This window comes from Durio zibethinus, chromosome 15 (genome assembly GCF_047325235.1).
Source record: "Durio zibethinus cultivar Kanyao isolate XHJ-2024 chromosome 15, ASM4732523v1, whole genome shotgun sequence".
NCBI lineage: Eukaryota > Viridiplantae > Streptophyta > Magnoliopsida > Malvales > Malvaceae > Durio > Durio zibethinus.
Window position 1 is genome coordinate 22,970,540 of NC_143176.1, and position 21,222 is coordinate 22,991,761.

At 34.3% G+C, this 21,222-nt stretch overlaps 3 protein-coding genes across 4 annotated transcripts; all 3 read right to left on the bottom strand.

Moving 5' to 3' along the window:
- Positions 1-2,628: 2,628 nt before the first annotated feature.
- On the bottom strand, positions 2,629-4,595 carry LOC111302216 (putative N-acetyltransferase HLS1). Its single transcript, XM_022898151.2, has 2 exons — positions 4,191-4,595; positions 2,629-4,045 (listed from the first exon to the last, which is right to left on the bottom strand). The coding sequence occupies exons 1-2, from the start codon at positions 4,362-4,364 to the stop codon at positions 3,065-3,067; spliced, it is 1,155 nt and encodes a 384-aa protein (XP_022753886.1). The 5' UTR covers positions 4,365-4,595; the 3' UTR covers positions 2,629-3,064.
- Positions 4,596-11,047: 6,452 nt separating this feature from the next.
- On the bottom strand, positions 11,048-12,931 carry LOC111302217 (SAGA-associated factor 11-like). Of its 2 annotated transcripts, none has more exons than XM_022898152.2 (4): positions 12,773-12,931; positions 12,180-12,315; positions 11,642-11,953; positions 11,048-11,454 (listed from the first exon to the last, which is right to left on the bottom strand). In XM_022898152.2, exons 2-4 carry the CDS (start codon positions 12,207-12,209, stop codon positions 11,269-11,271), a joined length of 528 nt encoding a protein of 175 aa, XP_022753887.1. In that variant the 5' UTR covers positions 12,210-12,315; positions 12,773-12,931; the 3' UTR covers positions 11,048-11,268. The 2 variants fall into 2 exon arrangements, with proteins under 2 accessions (XP_022753887.1, XP_089601071.1); XM_089744945.1 differs by having other exon boundaries at positions 12,742-12,842.
- Positions 12,932-13,895: 964 nt separating this feature from the next.
- LOC111301486 (putative phytol kinase 3, chloroplastic) lies at positions 13,896-18,103 on the bottom strand. The gene is made up of 7 exons (XM_022897185.2): positions 17,656-18,103; positions 16,628-16,695; positions 16,418-16,549; positions 15,912-16,027; positions 15,597-15,711; positions 15,280-15,497; positions 13,896-14,797 (listed from the first exon to the last, which is right to left on the bottom strand). Exons 1-6 carry the CDS (start codon positions 17,950-17,952, stop codon positions 15,320-15,322), a joined length of 906 nt encoding a protein of 301 aa, XP_022752920.2. The 5' UTR covers positions 17,953-18,103; the 3' UTR covers positions 13,896-14,797; positions 15,280-15,319.
- Between the last annotated feature and the right edge of the window lie 3,119 nt (positions 18,104-21,222).

A 21,222-nucleotide genomic window follows, 5' to 3' on the forward strand; every position in this document is an offset into this window, starting at 1 on the left:
GCTTTTTTGCATGTTCATCATCAACAGGACATAGCCACATGGTGACTGGAGTTACAGGCTTTCTGCGATAAGTTAGGCCATAGAATTGAAAAATATCTCTTTACAACAGCAAATGCAATGTTTCAAAAGATTTTGGGTTTTTTTCTTTTTTTTTTTTTTCAATTGAACTTTTATCGGTCAGAATTGACGCCCAGTGGCCTAAAGAAAAGGATATAAGAAACAGATGGCCCAAATAGAGGAAGCCACTGAATTACAGACATAACAATTGTCTTGTCTCCCCTAACATGCCACTTATGACTTTTGAACTAAGCTTTAGGATCAATTGATCTTAGATTTATTGTTTATTAAATCTAGCCTTTCCTTTTCCTCTCTCCTTATAATGTGCAACTCCAAAATATGCAAAGGCATCGAAGAATGTGAAAAGGTTTTCCATTTTCCTATATCTAAAAGTTTTTGTACAAAAAGAAACAATACAAAGGCACAGATCAAGACACAAACAAGCAGAAAGGACATGAACAATGAGGGGGCCCAGATGGTGATAATCCAGAGTACTTGGTCACCCCCATGATCATTGATCTTCTTCAAAGACGGATCATGGCAAAAGCCCAAGAGTTTTTCCAATCAAAACTCATATAGAGTCAAAATAGATATGGGCCCCTGACCTACAAAAAGAATCCTGGGCCAACCCCTATCATTTTCCCTTGTGTGCCTGTGGTAAGCAGGAAACCCCAGGAGATCACACAAAGGGGATTGCATATGCAATTCCAAAGCAAACTTTCTTCTACTGATAATTGCACAACTTTTACTTAAAAAAGCAGGGTTTATTCATGCACGACTTAATTTGGTGAACCAAATGATGAGACAAATTTGCGAAACATCGGCCAAACGACGAGAAAAAAATAGTGCCTTCTCTCCTATTCTTACGTACCTTTCACTGTTTTTGATCGATCATGCATGGAACTAGTTCAAGGAATATTATTCAAGCAATCTCTGTCTCTGCTCACTTCCTGTACGTGGAAACTATTTGATTCAGTAATTTTTTCCCTCCTTCCTCAATGTCATTAACACTTCGTCTGGTACAAAGGGAAGAAAAGGGTAAGAAAGGAAAAAATTCTAATATAATGGTTAAACTACGTAACAACATGTGACTAAAACAGTTTAATCTAAATCTAATCTAACTGTAGCTTAGCAATTATATTAAGGCTTTTTCCTTCTCTTCATCTTTCTTTTTTATTTTTCCTACCAAATGAAGTGTAAATTTCGATAGGATTAGAAACTTTTTAAGAAATGACATTGTGAGGGTGATCATACCAATAAAATCTAATTACAGACTTCAATATTAATTTCTCTTCATCAACTGCTAGTTAATCAGCCCAATCTAGTAGTCCCATTAGGGATAATTTCCTCTTTAGTTAAGCAGCTGATATCAAAGCTTTCAATATTGGACTGTTCTCTATGAAAAACTTACCCGAATGTCAATTTTCTATAATGTGATCATCATTAAGATCATATAGGAAATTAAGTTGAAACCTGACCCTTGGATAAAACAATCAGAACCCTGATTTTGCAATGTCAAAGCCATTGAACTTATTTATATGTACGTACATCTAATTTACGTCATGTGCAGATGTGTATGAAAACCCTTCCAGGGCGCCTTAAGTTCAACAATGAACATCAACTGATGAAGCTAACAGCTTGGAGTTTTTAGTGCAGCCAGTCTGATTAATCCAATCCTACAATATACCTTACAAAAGTTTGCATACCTAGCACTTTTGTCAAAGAAAGGTATTAGAGGAAATTTCAATAATAGAAGCTCAGGGTCAGCCATCCCAATTGATTTTCATTCTCCTTGTGACTATTTGTACATTGTGGTTCAACATCGTACACATCAATTACTGTAATATTCTTGCTCATAATCTCAAGGGATATTTTTAAAACTAAATACCACCGAGGAATGTTTTCTGTTCACACATTTGTGTGTTGCAATGTAATCAAGTACGCTGGCAGGAGAAGAAAAATCGGTGTACTATACTGGAAAAAGAGTTTGCACTATTTTTTATAACGTAGATTTTTTTAATGGTATTTGAAGATGTTTAACCACTGAAATTAAAAATTTAAGAAAGCATATTCTTTTGATGTAAGGCAAGTTGAATTAGTACTGGTTCACAATATAGAATAACCACTTATAATTAGGTTAGAAATCTTTTACATATAATTAATCAAAGTTTTTGATGTATGATGTTAGCTCAATTCAAAACTTGTCTTTTTTTTTTTACACAATGAGCATTAATTATCATCATTGGCGTACTGTTAATAACCAATTACCAAGTTCTTATTGGCACACAAGGGGTTTTGAACGAAAAGGAATCAACAGTGACAATGATGAGAGAGGCTTCCATGTTTGGTAGGAGAGAATAGATGCCTAACTCCTGCTGCTTTATCAAAAATTGGTCTCATTGACTTGACAACTGACCTAAAACCCTGACCAACTTTGTTCCTTCTGCATAAAATAGGGTTACTGAAAATGTAGGGTGCCGTATTCAAGAGTGAGATTGACATCTTCTCTACTCGGAATACTACAGCATAAAACAAAGAAAGAAATGCGCCGAGATCTTTAGGTCGGAAATGTTTTGCTTGAAGCATGAAAGGCATAATTTTCATAGAGAAGTCAGCTTTTTTTTTTCATATTTATTTTATAGATTTTTTTTCTTTCATGATAACGGGAATCCCTCAATCTTTAACAATAGTATGTTAGGGAAGGCAACAATATGCGACTCGACAAATGGAAGGAGGTCCAGATAAAATATTTATGTAAGGCGGAAGGGACAAAGTTTGGACCACAGAGCTGCTTGATTAGTCGGAACCATGAGGTGCAAAAACGAGTTACAAGCAAGGACACTGAGGGTGGCACCTTATTAAGGAAATTTTTTGAGATTTTGTGTCACCGACGTGAAAGGAACAAGAGAAAAGCCCTCACCAGGAGAGATGGATTGGACTTGTCAAAGAATACATGAGGTGGGGTGTAGCTCAAGGCCAGGCAAAATTGAGTAAAGATTTCCTTTGTTTATGCCTCTCTTGGGTCTACAAAAAGAGCTCTTGTTGGTGAGGTTTTTGTCAATTCATGCAGTCTGTTCCTCTCTTCATTCTTTAAGGCCTTTATGCACCACAAATCTTCTGGACAGGACAGTAATTTCCAATGTGGGATGTGAAGTCTCAATGTGTCGCTACCTTCAACTTCTGTAACAATAACCTTACAATCATTAGACTTTGAAGCCATGTTATGCACGAATCGGCACAGGGTCCGCACCAGCTTGCCAGACAATGGACCTTCACGATATACTCCATATATGAAGTAGAACCCGAACGGACGGAAAAAATCTGGTATGGCTGGAAATTTAAAGCAGGGAAGAAATTTTTCGATCAACTGTGAGCTCTTCGTGTACATCAAACAAGATAAGGGTGCATTCCCTAACCTCAACTTGAAAAGCTCCCCACTATTCCAAACGCTAAGCATTGCCCAACTACTAGGAACTCCCCCATTTGGCCCTGAATGACCCCATGATTCACCTCTCGGATAAGCCACCCAAGTCCCCAAGCTTAGCTTGTTTCTCAGTATATTGCCTATATCAATTGGAAAGAACTCTGCTGAAGACATGAATTTACGGTAGAGAGATTCAGCTTCTTCAATCTTGAGCTTTGCTAATTCAAAGTTCGATGATATCCTAGATATCCGACGGCTAACAGGATTTACAAGAATGGCTGGCGTCCGGAACTTGATATAACTGAGCTTGTCTACAAAGAGCTTGAATGACGCCTCATTGTCTTTTTCTGTGGCCATGTATGCATAATCAACATCACTTGCAATGAACCATTCTTCCAATTTGATCACCAGGCTCGAGCCAATCCCTCGTCGCCGATAAAGAGGTTCAACCCTTAAGCCCAAGATATAGCCCACCCTGGCTAGATCCTTGGTAGGTTTATGAACTGTTACAAGCTTTATAGAGCCCTGTATGACACCAACCAACAGGCTGTCCAGCTCGGCTACCTAATATAAAAATAAAATGATCAGTTTTATTTCTCCATAAGAATCAATATGACAAATAATGGTTCGATCATATAGATAAAATAATGTATAAAAAAAAAGGAAAAGAAAGAATAGCTAGAGACGGGAGAAATGAAAATAGTGCTACCAGCATATTATAAATCGGACTGTTTTTGATTCTGCAAATGGGGTCACCCAAAGTGTCTGTGAAGAGAAACATTCTTTCAGCTGGGCCTACCTCACATCTTCTCTCGAGATCTTCCACTCTAGCTCTATCGTTTTGGGCTTCATAGCTTCTTATAATAAGCTCCCCGTATCCCATTCTAATAATTTCAATAAACTTCCACCATAAACACAAAGGACTAGTGTTTTCTTATATATAAGAGAGAAAAAGATAGATCAAGATGAAAGAGAGAAAAAGAAAGGGCACCGGGGAAAAGAGTAAAAAAACGTAGCAAAGCAATGGTATTGTTTGATTGATACAGCTAGCTAAGCCCGTTGTGGCACTAGAAGACTTTGCTTGGAAATTCATGCTGATCATGATTTATAATAAGGAAGGGGAAGGGTAGGGAATTGTGGAATGTTCTCTATCATCAACATCAACCTATGCCTTCAAAAAAAATATAACAGTACTAGACAAAAGGTGATTAATAATAGTTAGGACATATGTTTTTTTGTCCTTTGTCTTTTGTAATTGTTAACCTTAATTAAGCCAATAATCCGAGTTAGGATAACCTCATCCTCAAGCATCGTCTGTGCACACCTAAGCTCCTATTTGTTGGCCAACTCCCATAATCCATTTAATCACCTATATTAGTATATATCTTGTAAATGCATAATTCTCTTATTAAATCTTGACGCATACACAGAATTTAAGCGTATTTCATATATGCACGAGATCTTACTAACCTAGAACCTAATCCTATAGTTTTAGGATAGTTAATTAATAATTGAATCAAGTAAAGGAAGTGTGGCCTTGGGTGCTCCGTCTTCTCTCCTTCTGGGCACTCGAGATTCGAAAATGAAAGTGAAAAGTCCACTATAAGTAATGCTTGGCTTTCTGCTAATCTAGAAATAATTATATCATTATTATATTATATGGGTTAATGATAACAATGTGGGGCAACGCGCATGCCTTAAGCGCGTTTATTGAACATAACACATCCTTGAAATATGCTATCACCACAATAATACACCCAAAGGACATTAGCTGATTGTTGTTTTTGTTTAGTGAAATCAAGAAAAAATTTTTTGTAGATTTAAAATGAGACAATGGTTCTTTTTACCCAAGTATGCTTGTAATCTTAGCAATCTTTGAGGGTTCTATCATAGTACGAAAAGCTCACTATACGAACAAAGAGGACGAAATTTCTTGGGAAGGACAATTATTTAATGCCTTTATAATATGCATTTATTGTAGGAAGCATAAATTTTCTCAATTCTCGCTACAATGAAAAGAGTCGCAACACAACATTCTCTCCTAAAAGACTGTACAAGGAAAATTAAGGACCGTCTATATTTTATAGACAAGGTATGAGTGACCAACTCAATTTATTGGATCATGCATAACCCAATACCTTAATGCAGGATCCCAGCTCTCAAGCTTAGATTTAATTTTGGTTGATTTAAACTTGCTTTCATAAAATGAACAATTCCCATTGTCGAGTGAACCAAGTGGTTTTGGAAAAAAATCTAAAATAATTGTATAAATTAATTGAATTAAAAATAAAATTCTCTTTATTATTTCAAAAAGAAAAGAAAAGATCACTTGGTCCTTTTATGTCATTTTATTCCCGCTGGAAACTTTCATGAAATTACAGCACTTGCAAAACCACGGTACTACTAGGCAAGCCATGGCAAAATAGAAAACTCCAAATGGAATTAATGGCGCTTCTGTCCTTTTTCACCAGGCTTAGTGCCCTATATGCCCATGTGATCTTTTTTTCAACATTGCATCATTATGGATTCATGTAATAGGCGAATAGTGGTGGTCTAAAGGGTCGTGAGTTAAAAGTTAAAAACTTGCTATCTCTGCCAAACCTCTGTGAACTGATAATATCAACCTTGATCATGAGAAATCATCATTATTTAAAAGAGTCAAAAGTTTCAAGAAATTGATTGAATTGAAACCAAATATGATTATATAAATTATTCAATATTCATTTTGGAATCTCTTAATGTTGATATTGTAGATAAAATAATTTATGCACCAAATTTTATTCACCCTAATGTGATTTCTTTTTCTTTTTTGAGACAACCAACTGTGATTTTTCATGTGAACAGTGCAAAGGACAACGTGGGGGTTGGGATTATCTGTACGCGCAGCTTTGGGTTTTGTTGTAAAGTTACATAAATCATAATCTTATGTGATTAGTCCACCGAAAGAAACAAAGTAGGAAAAAATATATATATCAAACATAAACCCCAATAAGAGAGACATTCCACATTTTCACTGATTAAAATCAATATTTCTCACAAAATGAGACGCCCACGAAACCCAAACTGTCGCTACCATACTCTTTAATTCTTTCTTTTTCATGATGGACTCTTTAATTCTTTCTTTAATTAAACTGATCATATGTCCTTCCAACAACCCTTCCTTTTTCTTCATTAATTAATCATAATAATCATCAAACCCCCCATTATTAAAAGAAAAGACAGTAAACCCAATTACAAACTGCACGTGAAAATCCTCACTCAAAACACCCAGTAAAATTACAAAGGGGCTCCCCCACCCACTATATATCCACCCAAAGGGCAGTGAGAGCTTAGCCTAAAAGAAAATAATAATAATAATAATAATGGGACCTTAACTCATGATTTAACCCTCCACAAAGAAAGTGAACAATCTGTCTTTGTGTTTTTCTTTGCATGAATTATGTTGTCTGCATGTTTCTCTTTGATGGGTACTTTGGAGGAGCATTTACAATGGGGGTCCCACTCCTACCCTTAACATCACTTGGGGGATGTTTTGCAGGAAAATTTTTGCTCATATGGAAGTTTCTCATTGGCGCGAGGGTGGTTGCTTGCTTCCATTTTTTCTTCTTCTTTATTTGGAATTGGATCAAAACTTATTTGCAAATATCAAGCTTTAGTGCTTTTAAAAAAAATTCTTAGCATGTTCCAAAAGAGTCCCTTCCTTAATCATATAAATAATTGATAATTCTCTTTCTCTCTTTTTCTTAACCTAACTTAGGATGTTTACATTAAGTCTTTATATGCTAAGTGCCCTCGAATATGTGATGAAAACTAAAGATAGATAATATAATCTAGCTAGTGCCTGCAGCCTGTTGTCGGTATTGTAGAAGAAGAGAGTTTAAAAATCATATGGAACCTAGCAGCCAGCCAAGATGCCAAAGCATGAATATGGAAAAGAAATGGAACAGGAATGAAAGAAAAGAAAATAGCAGCTTACTATACCAGACAGGATACCATATATAATCTGAATCTTGAAGGATTGGTGGAAATAACTAATGGTGCTAAAGGACATATAATTTTTAGGCAACAAAACAAAGGACAAAATGGATACGCAACCATATGTTATCACATTCAGATAATAGGGTAGGAGAGATCAGATCATCTAGACGTTCTTTTTCCAATTTTCCGAACAATCTTATCATGGAAACATCACATTCAATATTTGCAGAAATGGGCAATTGTGGGTGTGGGTATTCACTGCACTAAGGCATCTTCTCTACTTTCCCAGGACTTTGGTTTACTCCTAAAGAAAACAGATGCTAGTATTTCATAGACTTGCATGTCAACTATATTATCCTTTTGTATTTTTCTTTTCCTTTTTGCTAGGCTATTATCCATCAGACTTACCCATAAACAGCATGTGAAATGACCAAATTTACCAAAGAAAGGGGAAAAAAACCAATGATTGTAAGATTATTATATTTAATGAACAAATATATCTGAAACAGAACGTTATCCATGAAACAGACCAAGATTAATTACAAAGAGAAATTAGTTAATTACAACGTTATTACTTTTGCAAGCCATCGGTTATGGATAAGACAGTATTAGCTCATATGTATCCATCATTATTTACCATTTTATATTGGCCCTAATAAGGGTATCCTAAAGCAACAGGAAAACTAGCTTGATGTGATTAGAGTACATGGAAAAACAGAGAAGTTACATACTGATGAGTTCAATGTTATAGATCAGGTACTGAGGTTATTGCCAAATACAATTACAGCTTTTATTCATCTTCATTAACCATGCCAGATTCAAATGCAAAAAGACTGGCTGAAGATTCTAATGATAACTGTTAAGTGTTTTTGCTTCTCATGTGTCAACCACATCATCAAGACTGAACTTTCAAGAATTCCACTTCTAATTTTACATTTAATAATATCAGTAGGCTACATTTACAATATCACAGCCTCACCTTACCTTGTGAAGAAGCATCCCATTCCTCCCATCCCATCCAAATATTGACACTTGGTAGTCGTTAACCCATCTATCTTGGGGGCTTGGATATAATCCAACTTTAGCCTAACTATAGAAAAGAAGCCCATTACTCAAGATTGGGAAGTATTTGATTGATTAAGCGGAAGTTCACATTGACATCTATCAGTCAGCAATGTACAAAATGCAAAACAAACAAAGCCTGTATACTGTTATAGGAACATCTTAGTAAAGTTTTATTTATTCGTTTTGGTTGTGAATAGCTGTTTTTTTAAGTATAAACGTAGATGCATATCCTGCATGCATGCTCAGTTAGCTTACTATTGTTATCTTCAATCCATGCTTGGGTGAAGCAGGATATGTAATTGTGATCATTCATGAATGTTCAAGTCAATACTAATCTTCTATTAATCTCATTTCCGCTGCAATGTACTCCTGTTTGCAAGCTCCTCATTCTAGAATCTATTAGAGAATAGTTAGCAGTATTGGGTAGCTTTCTAACTGCATTAGTGGTTGTAGTGGGCGTTTAGAAAACAAATTGAAGTGTTTTCGATATGTAATTCTTCCAAGTGGATTAATAATTTCCAGTTTTAATTTTATTTTCGAAGAAATTCACCAATAATTTTCATACAATGTCTAGTTAAATGATTTTTTGTTTTAAAAAAAAGGATTTGAATACTTAAGATGGCATTTAATTTAAGAGACAAATAAGAGAGTGAGAATTGAGGGAATTAATTGATTTATTTTTATTATTAGTATTCAAGTATTTCTTAAAATAGATAAATGAAAAATATTCCTTTTTTATTACCGCACACACAAACAATTGCAAAGCTTTCATTTCGACGATGGATGATTTAACTCTCTCTGAAATCATTTACCCAGAACTCAAAACCAGTTCCAGTCTGAATTACACAGGCACCAACTTCCATATCTGGAAAACCAAGCTAGATTTTGTCCTTGAAGAAAATAAACTCAAGTATATGTCCTAACTGAACCAAAGCCCTCCAAGGACAACCTAGACGATGTCGAGCGACACGACAAATGGGTCGATGCCGACTTCACGGCTCGCCACGTCAGCCTAGGAACCCTCCGTGACAACCTTTACATGACGTATCATGAACGCAAGACAGCCAAGTCCATGATGGACACTCTCACCAGGTTTTTCACGAAGCCTTCGATGGCTAAACGGATTAATCTTTTCAGGCGATCAATGAATCATAGAATGAAGGAAGGGACAAGTGTTAATCAGCACATTATTGAGATGAATGCTGTGGCTAAGGAGTTGGAGTTGGAAGGTGAGAAACTGCCTCAGGAGTTGCAGGCTGTGGCTTTGATCGAGAGTTTACCGGAGTCGTGGGAAGATGTGGTGACATCGATCACTTTGAACTTGGCGAGAGATGAGTAGGATTTGGGGTTGGACAATGTTTGCAAGAACTCGATGAATGGTGGGGGTTGGAAGGGGCGTTTTAAAAGGGCTCGTGATGATGAAGAAATTAGTTCAAGGGATGGTTCAGGAGGAGGGTTTAATGGAAAGTAGTGATCAGTTAGGGATAGCAGTGAACTATTCTCATTTATTACTATGACCTTTTGTTGTTTAAAGGAATAAGATCGTACTTGAAATCAGTATTCTTGTCAATTCCGGATTTCATTTCTTTGTTAATAACTTATTGACTTTAGTTTACCACGTGTTTTGCTTCAAGATTCTCAATTCCTTGTTCATTGATTATGGACAAACAGTGGGATGAAGATGATAGTTCAGTTGATGATGATACATGGGTTTTCATACTTTCACTTGCTAAGTTAGTCTTCGAGTTGCCAATTAGTTGGAAGATTGTTCTCCCTGGAAGCTCTATTTTGACGTGTTCTGCTACTGTTGGTTCACTCAAATCTTCCTTGCGATGGAACTTGTTACAATTACAGCAATGTTCTATGTATGTTTTAGCCTTTTATGGTTTTGTTTATATTGGTTAATTCTTCAATTTCTACCGTTGGTATTGAAATTGAATCCCTTGTGGCTAAGCGGAGGAGTTTGTGATAGCTCTGATGCAGACTACTAAAAACAAAAATTCTGTAGATGATCCTCGGTTTCAAGGAGCAAAATCAAATTCTCCTCAATTTTATAACGTATTGACAAATAAGAGAATAAAGTTTTGTTGGTGGGAAGGACTGAAAAAATGTGGCTTTCCATCGACTTTTTTATCATATTAAACCTCGGTCATTATCTTAGAACTCGTTTGGTTTAAATCTCCCTTGGAAGTTATCTTAAAGTAAAAGAGAAGGAGGAAGCATTAAACATCAGTTGTGTATGAAATACACATTCAGCCGTCTACCGGAACCCAACAGAGTAGTTGAAATGAGAGTTCCATCGACTTTGATGTCTCCTCACCTTAAGAGACATAATCAGCTAGAAGAGCAGCCCAGAAGGCCAAAATCAACCTGCAACCTTACCTCCCCCTCATGTCTTTATTTCTTTCAGCCCCTTTTCTTGCTTACTTACCCCTTTTTGCCTTTGATAGAAGTTTAACCCATGACCAAGAAAGTGAAAGACATGCAACATACAGTTCAAACGAATTGGGAAGCTTCTCTAAATCCAATCTTTCTTTTTAAATGTCGCCTTCAATTTTCCAAACAAGCATGAACTACCTCTTATCCGAAATTAATGGCCTAGTTCACCTAAACAATGTTAAATATTCCCAACAAATTCTCAAATAGATGTGGAGAAAGCTTGGAATTTAATTTAACTAGGTGCATTACTCAGGTTGCTCACACTGAAGTTTGTGACATGTTAACTGCCTTTGCTCAAGTTTGCTTCATGGCTCTCCCTCGTATGTCCCATTTGAATATTCCTCACCTGCAAAACCAGGTGTTCCATTTGATAACCGACTTGTGCTGGTAGAATTTGTATACGAAGAATATGTCGAAACAGGGCTGCCTCGTGAATACTGGTTTTGTGCAGCTGTGCTACTCCTAGTAACCTTGAGACGAGCCTTTCTACCCTGTAGCAGAAATAAATAAGGCATTTTTATCATCTATAAGGTGTGCAATTTCGGAGCATGGCACATCAATGACAACTGCAGTAACTAAATCACCAGCAGAGTTTATCATCGTGGATACGACCGGAATATTATATTACATCTTAAATAAGAAAAATATATAGGATAGGAATTTAGGGATGGCAATCACCTTTCCCATGCATTTCTCCAAGTGAGGAGCAAACCTCCCAGCCGCAATTGATCTCCCACAGTTCATGCATTTAAATATTTCATTGGCTACAGGAGGGTGTGTTTGTCCAAATATATCCACCACATACTTGTTGTTTGCTTCTCCACTGTTACTGGGATCAGCTACCGATGCTCGGGCTTGTGCTGACAACCTCAATTCTTCTTCCTCTTCCTCCAAGTTACGATCAAGGCCCACCTTTGCTATCCGGTGACACTCAGATGCGACATCAACAATTATAGAATCCAGGAGATCCCCAAAAAAATGAGATGAAAGCTGCAAAGGCAATCACCCAAATCAAAGAATTAGGCCGAATTACCAGTAAAGCATCACTCACTTCTAAATGAACTCCAAAAACCAAAAAGAAAATATGCACCCTAATCCTTGTTCATCTCATATCAAATTGTACAACGTAAAATCATGAATTACCAATGACTTGAGGATTGATTCTTCAGTTTTTGATTTAAAAAAGGAAAAGAGTCAACTGAATGAACAAGGGTACCTGAGTATTATCTTCATTTGGTGCAGACATGTATGAATTATAAAGAAGATAATTTTAGCTCAGAATAATAGCTACCAATCCAAGCTTCAATCAGAGACGGAAGAACCAATCGATCACAGAGCAAGCTGATCTAATACTGATAGAATGAAATGATTAAATTTCATCAAATAGAAAATGAAAATTCAAATGCACTAAATCAACTGCTATTATTAACAATAAACTCACATGAACGCAAATTCCAAAAAAAAAATAAAATTGTACTTACGAGTAAAAAAGAGTCATCAATTCGGCATCAATGATAATCGAACTTAATAAATCTCAGCAATTATTTTAATCATAAAATGATAAATTCATCCAATTTAATCCGCAATTGTTGACAGATTGAATTTGAAATATTCAAATAATTTCGGCTAAATTTTACAAAATAATTACTTTTATTATATAAACCGATCACGAATTTAGGCTCAGGAAATTTATTCTTCGATCAATCCACAGTGCAAAAAGCACATTAATTCAACAGATTAAAACATTTACGGTTAATTATATAAAAAAAGATCTCTACCTAAGATTTGAGAGAAAAGGAGTGAGCTTACATGTTGGAAATCGTTTCTACTTGAGCGAGTAGAGAGGGAGCGGCTCTTTTTGCTTCCCGACTCGACTCGGCTTCCCCAGTGAAGGAGGAGAAAGGTTAGAATCCAGTGAATCTATTACGCATTGGCCGCATCCACGTGGAGGAAATTAATGTTCAGAATACTACCATTTACAATCACAACCGTTAATCTGAGAGTTGGCATTAGCAGCAGAGGCATGAAAATCTGCTAAACCTTTGGATTGTAAGGCCCAATTTCTATAAGATGGGCCGAATGAAGAGACAAATTGTCTGTTTGGTGGGCCGTAGCCCATTGTTTCATTTGCAGTCGGCATTTGCCTGTTCTTCCTTACGCGACCTAAATATACCCAACATCTACTCTTCCTTCGGTATTTCCCTTTTCTACATTGTCATCTCATCAAAATTTCCTTCCTTACTAAGAAAAGAAATCATATTATAATAAATAGGTTAATTTAATCCTATTTTTCTCATGTAGCTTACTATTTTTTTTAGAAGACAATTACGGATATCTCAATTTTTTTTTTTACAAAAACAATTGTAATTTCGAAAATAAGAAATATGATTACAAATGTTAAAATTTAAAAATTAAATTTATTGATATCACTTGCTAAGGGTGTTTCGAATTTTACTTAAACTTAATTATCTCTTCAAATGATCTTAAGAAAAAAGAATTGCTAATTATCTAATAACTAAATTGTCTCTTAATTTGAAAATATTAAACAAATTCAAACATTTAGGATGAAGTATACACGATACATACAACACAAAATTAGGAAGGAAAAGATATTTAGGGGGATCACTACCAAATTATTCTTTAATCCATCTTGTAAATTAAACAAGTTATTTTTATGTTTAATTAAGTTGTTTGTTATTTTTAAGACTTTGGCGCCATCTAATTTTTCTTATTGGTAATAAAAAGCAAGTGGTTTTTTTTATACAATGGAGGTCGAAGAATTATTGCAAATCATCTAATTCTCTACCTATAGGGTATGTAGCTAATGTAATTCGTTAAGTTTCGTTAATGCAAAGCTTTTTTCCTCAAAAAGAAAAAAGAATAATTTGAACTCCAAATTATTGAAGTAAATGAAGCTAAGGAAGCCAAAAGAAAGAAACAACAAAAGGAGCATTGTCACAACTCACAAAGTTAGGCCCGCGTTTATATCAATTATTCTTCTTGCTCAAAATTTAGATGGCAGAAAAACAAAAGACAAAGGAATACTTGTTCATATTTGGTCGATTTTGTTATGCAATTAAAGTCATATGTTTCACACGAAGAAAGGAAGATATAAAAACAGCGAGATGGATAGGCTACGCTCGACCAAGCTTTCGATTTCACCATCAATGGAGCCTTCAACTTCACAACCACCAACTCAGCTTGTGATCTCCCACGACAGGCATTTCGCTTTGCATGGCGAAATTTGGCTACTGGTCGTTGTCCTTATTTTTTTTGTCTTTCTTGCATTCATCCTCTTTTATTCCCGCCTTGGACGTGGTAGAAGCCCAGAGTCAGAAGTTTCAGATTCTAACAATAGTCCACGGTGGAGGAACTGTCTTTTGATGTCTTTGAGGAAGTGGAGGAGGACAGACGAATACGAAGTAGAAGAACAACAATATCCGAATCGAATCAATGAGAAGTCTACTTTGTAGAAAACGTAAGCTAAATGTTTCAAGTGTTGTTTTAGATTGAAGGATTGCTAACTTGTGGCTCTGAGTTTCTCCTTGTTCTTTTATATATATCCTACTCAGTCGACGTCTAAAAACTAGAGATATATGGACTAATCTCGATCCTGTAATCCTCAAATGGTGTTCTATAATCGGAGATATACCAATACTTTTTGCTCCGTATTCCTCTTGTTGCATTCAGTTTCTTCAACAAGTCTTGATTCTAAGTGTAAAGAACAATACCTCTTCAGCTGTTTTTTAATAATTGAACCGGCCACTGAGGAACCCAATTGCTTCCTCTTCCTTGTGTCATTTTCATCTGATAAAAGACAGAGGATGTGATTGTCTGCAAAAAAGAAATCGCTTGAGGTTTGAGCGTCTGCAAACGAAAAAATTTGTTTCAGCATTGTAAAAATTCATTGAGATGGAGGGCAGGCTGTGTCGGCAATCACCACCTCACGATCAAATAGGCACTAAGCACCATTAAATGCCATTCATATCTGACTTGTCGCTTGTGCCGTTTCCGGACTACCGTAAGGCACAGGAGACATTGTCTAAACACCAAGTCAAATTCGGCAAATATTTGAACACTTAAATTTATGCCGTAACTTTGAATAGGATGTCTATCACAAAAATGTAAAGAACGAAAAACAGAACACTCATGGATAAGAATTAAGCCTCAAATGCTGTCATTAGAATGCCAGTTTGGGACTTGAACTTCAATGTCATCAGTGGAATCATCATTGGCTACATTTGATGTCACACAAAAATACAACATCTTTTTTATAGTAAATTGGCCCCTAAATAAACAATGCTCCTAAAACTCACCTCGGCCATAATTAGCTTACAAGTTGCAGTTATTCTTGAATCAGAAAACAAGACTGCCAACCAATATTGACGATAATGTAACTGTGAGGTTGTCATCAAGCTCAGTACTAATCGGAAGTGACTCCACCAGGGCTGAGGCAAGAGACACAACCAAGAAACCCAAAACAATCTCCCAACTCTCTTGAATATATCCACAGTAGGAAAAATAATACATAAACCTGTTACAACATTGCTTGGTATAAATGAAAATGCTAATCATGTTGAGGCTTAATCTGGACAAGAAATGGGGGAAAATATAAAATCCAGCCAAAACTTACCCAACAGAGGCAAAAAAACCAGCTGTAGCCATTGCAACACTACCAGCTATGGACTTGTTCCTATTGTAAGGAAGTTTCCGTCCACCAAATTGCCTTCCCACAACATCCGCAAAACCTTAACAGTTAAAGAAGGTAAAGTTTGCTTGTCTAAGGCATTTTGATTAATAAGCACCTCAAAATTCAAAATAAATCACCCCATTCAGCTTTTTTTTTTTGGGAAGTACTTGAAATGTTCATCTAGAGGAGCCATTTAAGTCCGGCTAAATCAGAACAGCAGAAAATAAAAAAATAATAATTGATTTAGTTAACAATTACCATCTCCAGCACAAAGGTTACATATTGCAGCAATTGCAATAGGTGAAGTCCTCCAATAGAGTGCACAAGCCAAAGTAATTGTTGTAGCATAATAAAGTGGTCCTTTAAGAAGTTCCCTGAGGTAGTAGGAACTAAGTTAGGGACAAGTTGAAGAAGTCGTACAAAAATGGTTAATAGGAAATGATCCAAAAAGGGATTAAAAATAACACATTATTCTAGCCTCTTCCATGCCCTGTCTTGTCCCGTCTTGTCTCAAGACCATTGCTCATGTGATATCTAGAATTGTATACAACTCTATTTTCAGTTTGCTTGATCAAATAACAGCAAGTTGTCAACTTTGTACAAACAATTTGATGGATTAGTTTGCCTGATTATATAAGTAGAAGCACCAAACTGGTCTATGTGACTGAAGCAAACACCTAACAAGTGAAAGCTACTAGTAAGTAGCAGTATTCTGATACTTGTAAAATAGTCATCAAAAACTAAGCTTTCATCTTCATTCTAACCTGTAGTCTCCATATCTGCTCATTGACTTCACTGTGGCTTCATCTTTCCATATTCCAGAACCTATAAGAAGCATTCGTATAATGTTGATGCCAGGAGTAATAGCTGCCAAAATTGCTCCCCGATGCCCAGAACTGTGATGTTAAATGTTAGCTATTTCATTAGCCAATATATGGTAAAACAATATAAAGCTGCCTCAGTAAGGAGACCACCTGAATAATGGCCAGCAAAGCATGAAAACCAGGCCGATGCTGATATGCACAAGCTTCCGATTCAGTTTCTGAACAAGGAAAGAAGTTACGAAACTGTTAGAAAAACCAAATTCTGCTAATGGACTGGTTTACTTAGGAACAAACTGAATACTTGTAACATCTTAGCATTGTTTCTAGAAAGAAATCAAGAGAATCTAATTCTTTACTCAATATATGAAGGATAGCAGTTAACTCATTTATCATTTTATATTGAATGCAAGATCAGTCATAAGGCAGTAATCTTATCCCTGAAACGATGAAAATATTCATAATTATCACATTGCTATCCAGAAATCAATGGGAAATGAGAAATGTGAGTGATTTGAAATAGTTTATAAAAATCGTAAATCCAAAAATACACATATAACTGAATTACAGGACTTCAATCGTCATTTCATCATCATTTAATCTGTTTTTCTCTCTAAGCGGTGAATTATATCAAACTAAGCTTATCCGGTGACCGAGCTATAATTTTTTTTTTTTTGGTTAAAGAAAAGGAAAAGAGAAAAGGAAAAAAAAGCTAAGTACTGATGGCAATAACGCCGTGTTTGGGAGCATGAATTTGACATTAGAACTGGAATCGGATGGAATCATCCAAATCCCAAGAGATCGACTTTGATGCAACCAAAAGAAGGTATCTTTTAGCGAGAAAAGCAAAGCGGCTAACTGACCTGATCAAGGCCTCTTTTGGCAGTTTCTTGCCAGCGTAAAAGAAACACGAATATACGCCGCAGCAAACCACGGCGAAAAACAAATCAGACACCGCCGGATTTTAGCTCACATTATTAACCACCACCAATAATAATATCTCCCTCAAATTTTAGCTAAACGACGATCTCTCCTTACCAGATCCCGCAAATAACAAAATAAAAAGTCGTAAGCTGCCAAACATATTGACTGCTTAGCTGGAAAGAGTCTATCCGAATTGACAATAAAACCGAGGGAAAGAAATCAAGGAAGATAAAGAAAATATGAGGAGGGAGTTTGACCTGGTCAAAGAGGCGGCGTTTGGCGGTCTCCGCCCAGACACGGAGGACCGAGAGAGCGACAAAGCCTGAAAATACAGTTGCGCAAATGTCGGAAAGGACAGGATTTTGAGGAAATATCATGGCAGCGGCGGGAGGGCTTGGATTTCGTCGGTGGAATTTACCGGAGTCAGTAAATCGGAAAGTGAAACGGTTAGTGGTAGTAAAGGATAGAGAATAGGGAGTGAAAGAAGGTGTGACGTGAGGGTCAAAGATGATTGGAATTGCTGGAGAAAAGACAGGGACAGTTGTTGCAGCCATTCGAAATTAATTTGCTTTGGTTGAAGTTAGGAGTTGAGTTTCACTAAAAAAATTTCGTTTGTATTTGACATATTGGTAGTTTTCAGTTTCGAGCTTTGGCAAGTATGGTAGGTCATGTTAGTAAATATAAAAATTAGTTACAGACCAAACTAGTACTCTCGACTCTCATGTTCGCATTTGAATTTAATTAGGTGAATATTTATCAGAAGCTTTTTTTTTTTATTTAATTGAAAAAATGAGAGTGTAAGTGAACAAAATTTTTGATGAATTATTCATTCGATTTTTATTTTTTTGTATTTATTTATAAAATTTAATAAATAATTTTAAATATCATTTTAACATTAGTTTATTAAACGAATTAAACACAAATAATTGTTTATTTGTTTATTTATGTTCATAAACAAATTTATTTATGATTCGTTTATAATAATATTAATAAAATTATTTTTTTATTTTTTATCTTAATCATATTTTATGGTTCATTTATAGTTATTTGAATTCGTTTATGATTATTTGTTTAAATTTATTTAGTTATAATTTATTTATTATTGATGAATATATTAATTTATATATATTTATGAACATATTTTTAATTATGTTCATTTAATATTTACGAATAAATTCGTTTAATTTAATTAAACAAACGTAGATTAAATACAAATAATTTATTATTTAAATAAATAAACAGAACAATTTTTTTAATAAATACTAATCAAATATAAATATCTTTAAAAATAAATGAATAAATACAAATATATATTAGTTTATTTATATTTGATTCATTTTTAATCCTTATAGATAAATGTTACAATATTTTTTTACATAGGTTATGAGGAGGTAGCTGACGTGTTTATATATACAACAATAATCGCTGGAAAGGCAAAGGCCCACTAAAGTTGTACTACACTCGCTTTGTATAACAGTTAACTCTGTTTGTATTTTTTAATAGGTGATTGATTTAATTAGTTAAAGTTTATTTTTTTTAACAAAAAAATTTTGAGTTTGAATTTGTCGGTGATCACTTATTAGGATCATCTCGAATGCATGATTTACAGCTATTTATTTTAAGCTGTTAAGTATAATACATTTTATCTTGACATAAAGAACTAAACAACCTATTTGTTTTTGACCCAAAAAAAAAATCAGCTTGCATTTCTTTGAGGTGTCGTTCAATGGATATTTTTGCTTTTTATTTTGTATTTTTAATAAAATTAAAAAATTTTAAAATAAAAAAATGCCAAAATGTAAAAAAATTAAATAAAAAATCTAATGAAGCCTTTTCTACTATTAATTCTCGAGTACATAAAAAATAGCTTTGCTACAAAAATAAATAATTCTTTGCAGGATAATTTTTTTAAAAATTAAATTCCCAAAAAAAAAAAAGAAAAAAATGATTAGGGGTTCATATCATTTATACTCAATTGTATACATTTGATGAGTTTGCAAAGTTTAGGTGGTCATTATTATTTATGCATATATATATAATTCATAAATCTCATTCAAACTTTTCATAATTCATGGTTCTAAATTATAATGGAAATGTAATTTTAATTTTTTTGTTGTGCCCTAATTGATGGATCGGATGGATCAATTGTTTTTTTTTTCCTTTTTTTACTAACTAGTTAAGCATGTCCATGTAAAAATTAATTAACTTTAATCTAAAAAACATAGATGAGTATAGGCAACTATCATAATTAGTTTGATCCATCTCATTATTTGCCAATTTGTCTAGCTAGTTTGTATATTTTGTTACTAATCACAATCAAAATAATTAACAATAAATGCCATTACAAGAAAATGAAAGATTAGTGCAATTTTGTAACGGCGTTTCACTTACAAACGCAGCTAGTTTTCGTGTTTTTATAAAACTTAAGGCGTTTATTATCAAAACGCTATTAAATATTCAAATAGCAGCGTTGTTACTTATAAATGCACTAAAAACTTGATATTAGCGATCTTTATCAACTAAAATGCCTTAAATAATCCTGTCTTAAAAATTTGAGTGAATACTAAATGTGTTTTTGGCAGACAACACCTTCAATAATCCCCTTATAAAAAATGTATGCGATTATTAAATGTATTTTCTACAAGAAATGCCTTTAATAATTCCTCCAAAAAATTTCACAGGCTTATTGAATGTATTTTTTTTTATAAAAAACGCCTTCAATAAATATCATATCAAAATTTTAGGATCGTAAAGATGTTAACTATAAGGTGATAGGTTCGATCTCTCCCTTTAACCTTTTTTAGGTTTTTGTAGAGATTATTTGTAATTGATTATTCTAGGCATTTTTTGGGCACAATTGCCTTCACCAATTGCTTTAAAAAATTTTGAAAAGAATATTGAAGGCGTTTTTGGTAGAGAAACACCCTTAATAATCCATAGGAAAAATATTGAACCAATTTTTGAAGGTATTTTTTACCGAACTCGCCTTTAATAATCCAATTAATAAATTTTTAGTTTGGATTATTAAAGGTAGTTTTTGTCAAAAATGCCTTCAATAATCCATGCACAAAAGTTGGAATGGATTCTTGAAGGCATTTTTTGCTCAAAATGTCTTTACTATTCCACAGTATAAATTCGAATGGTCAAATTATTGAAGGCAGTTTTTTTCAAAAACGCCTTCAATAACATTTTGTTAGGAATTACTTAAGGCCTTTTCGACAGAAAAATGCCCTTAATAATCCATATGAAAAATATGGCACAGATTATTGAAGGTATTTTTCGTCGAAAATACCTTTAATAATCCATTCAATTAAATTTTAGTTGGTATTATTACAGGTAGTTTTTTTTTTAAATATCTTCAATAATCCATACAAAAAAGTTAGAACAAATTGTTAAAGGTATTTTTTTGCCCAAAACGTCTTTATTAGTTCACACAATATATTTTTAGATGAGATTATTGGAGGTGATTTTGGTTAAAAATACATTCAATAACATTTTGTTAGGAATGATTCAAGGTATTTTCTTGCTAAAAATATCTTCATTAATCCCATCAAAAAAATATTTTTGATATTATATATGTCAAATCAATTGTAGGTTTATGCCTAGAAAACATTTGAAGTCGGTTGTATATTTATGCCCAGAAAACATTTGATTTATATATGTAATACTACGAATTACATTTTGAAATTTACATAATGAACATTGTTGTATTTCAATAAATTGACCATATATTCAAATTTAAAGCTGATAACGTTGCCATATTAATATACTTTTTTGAAATAATTGTACTTAATAATATATTAAGTACATATAGTGTATTCATA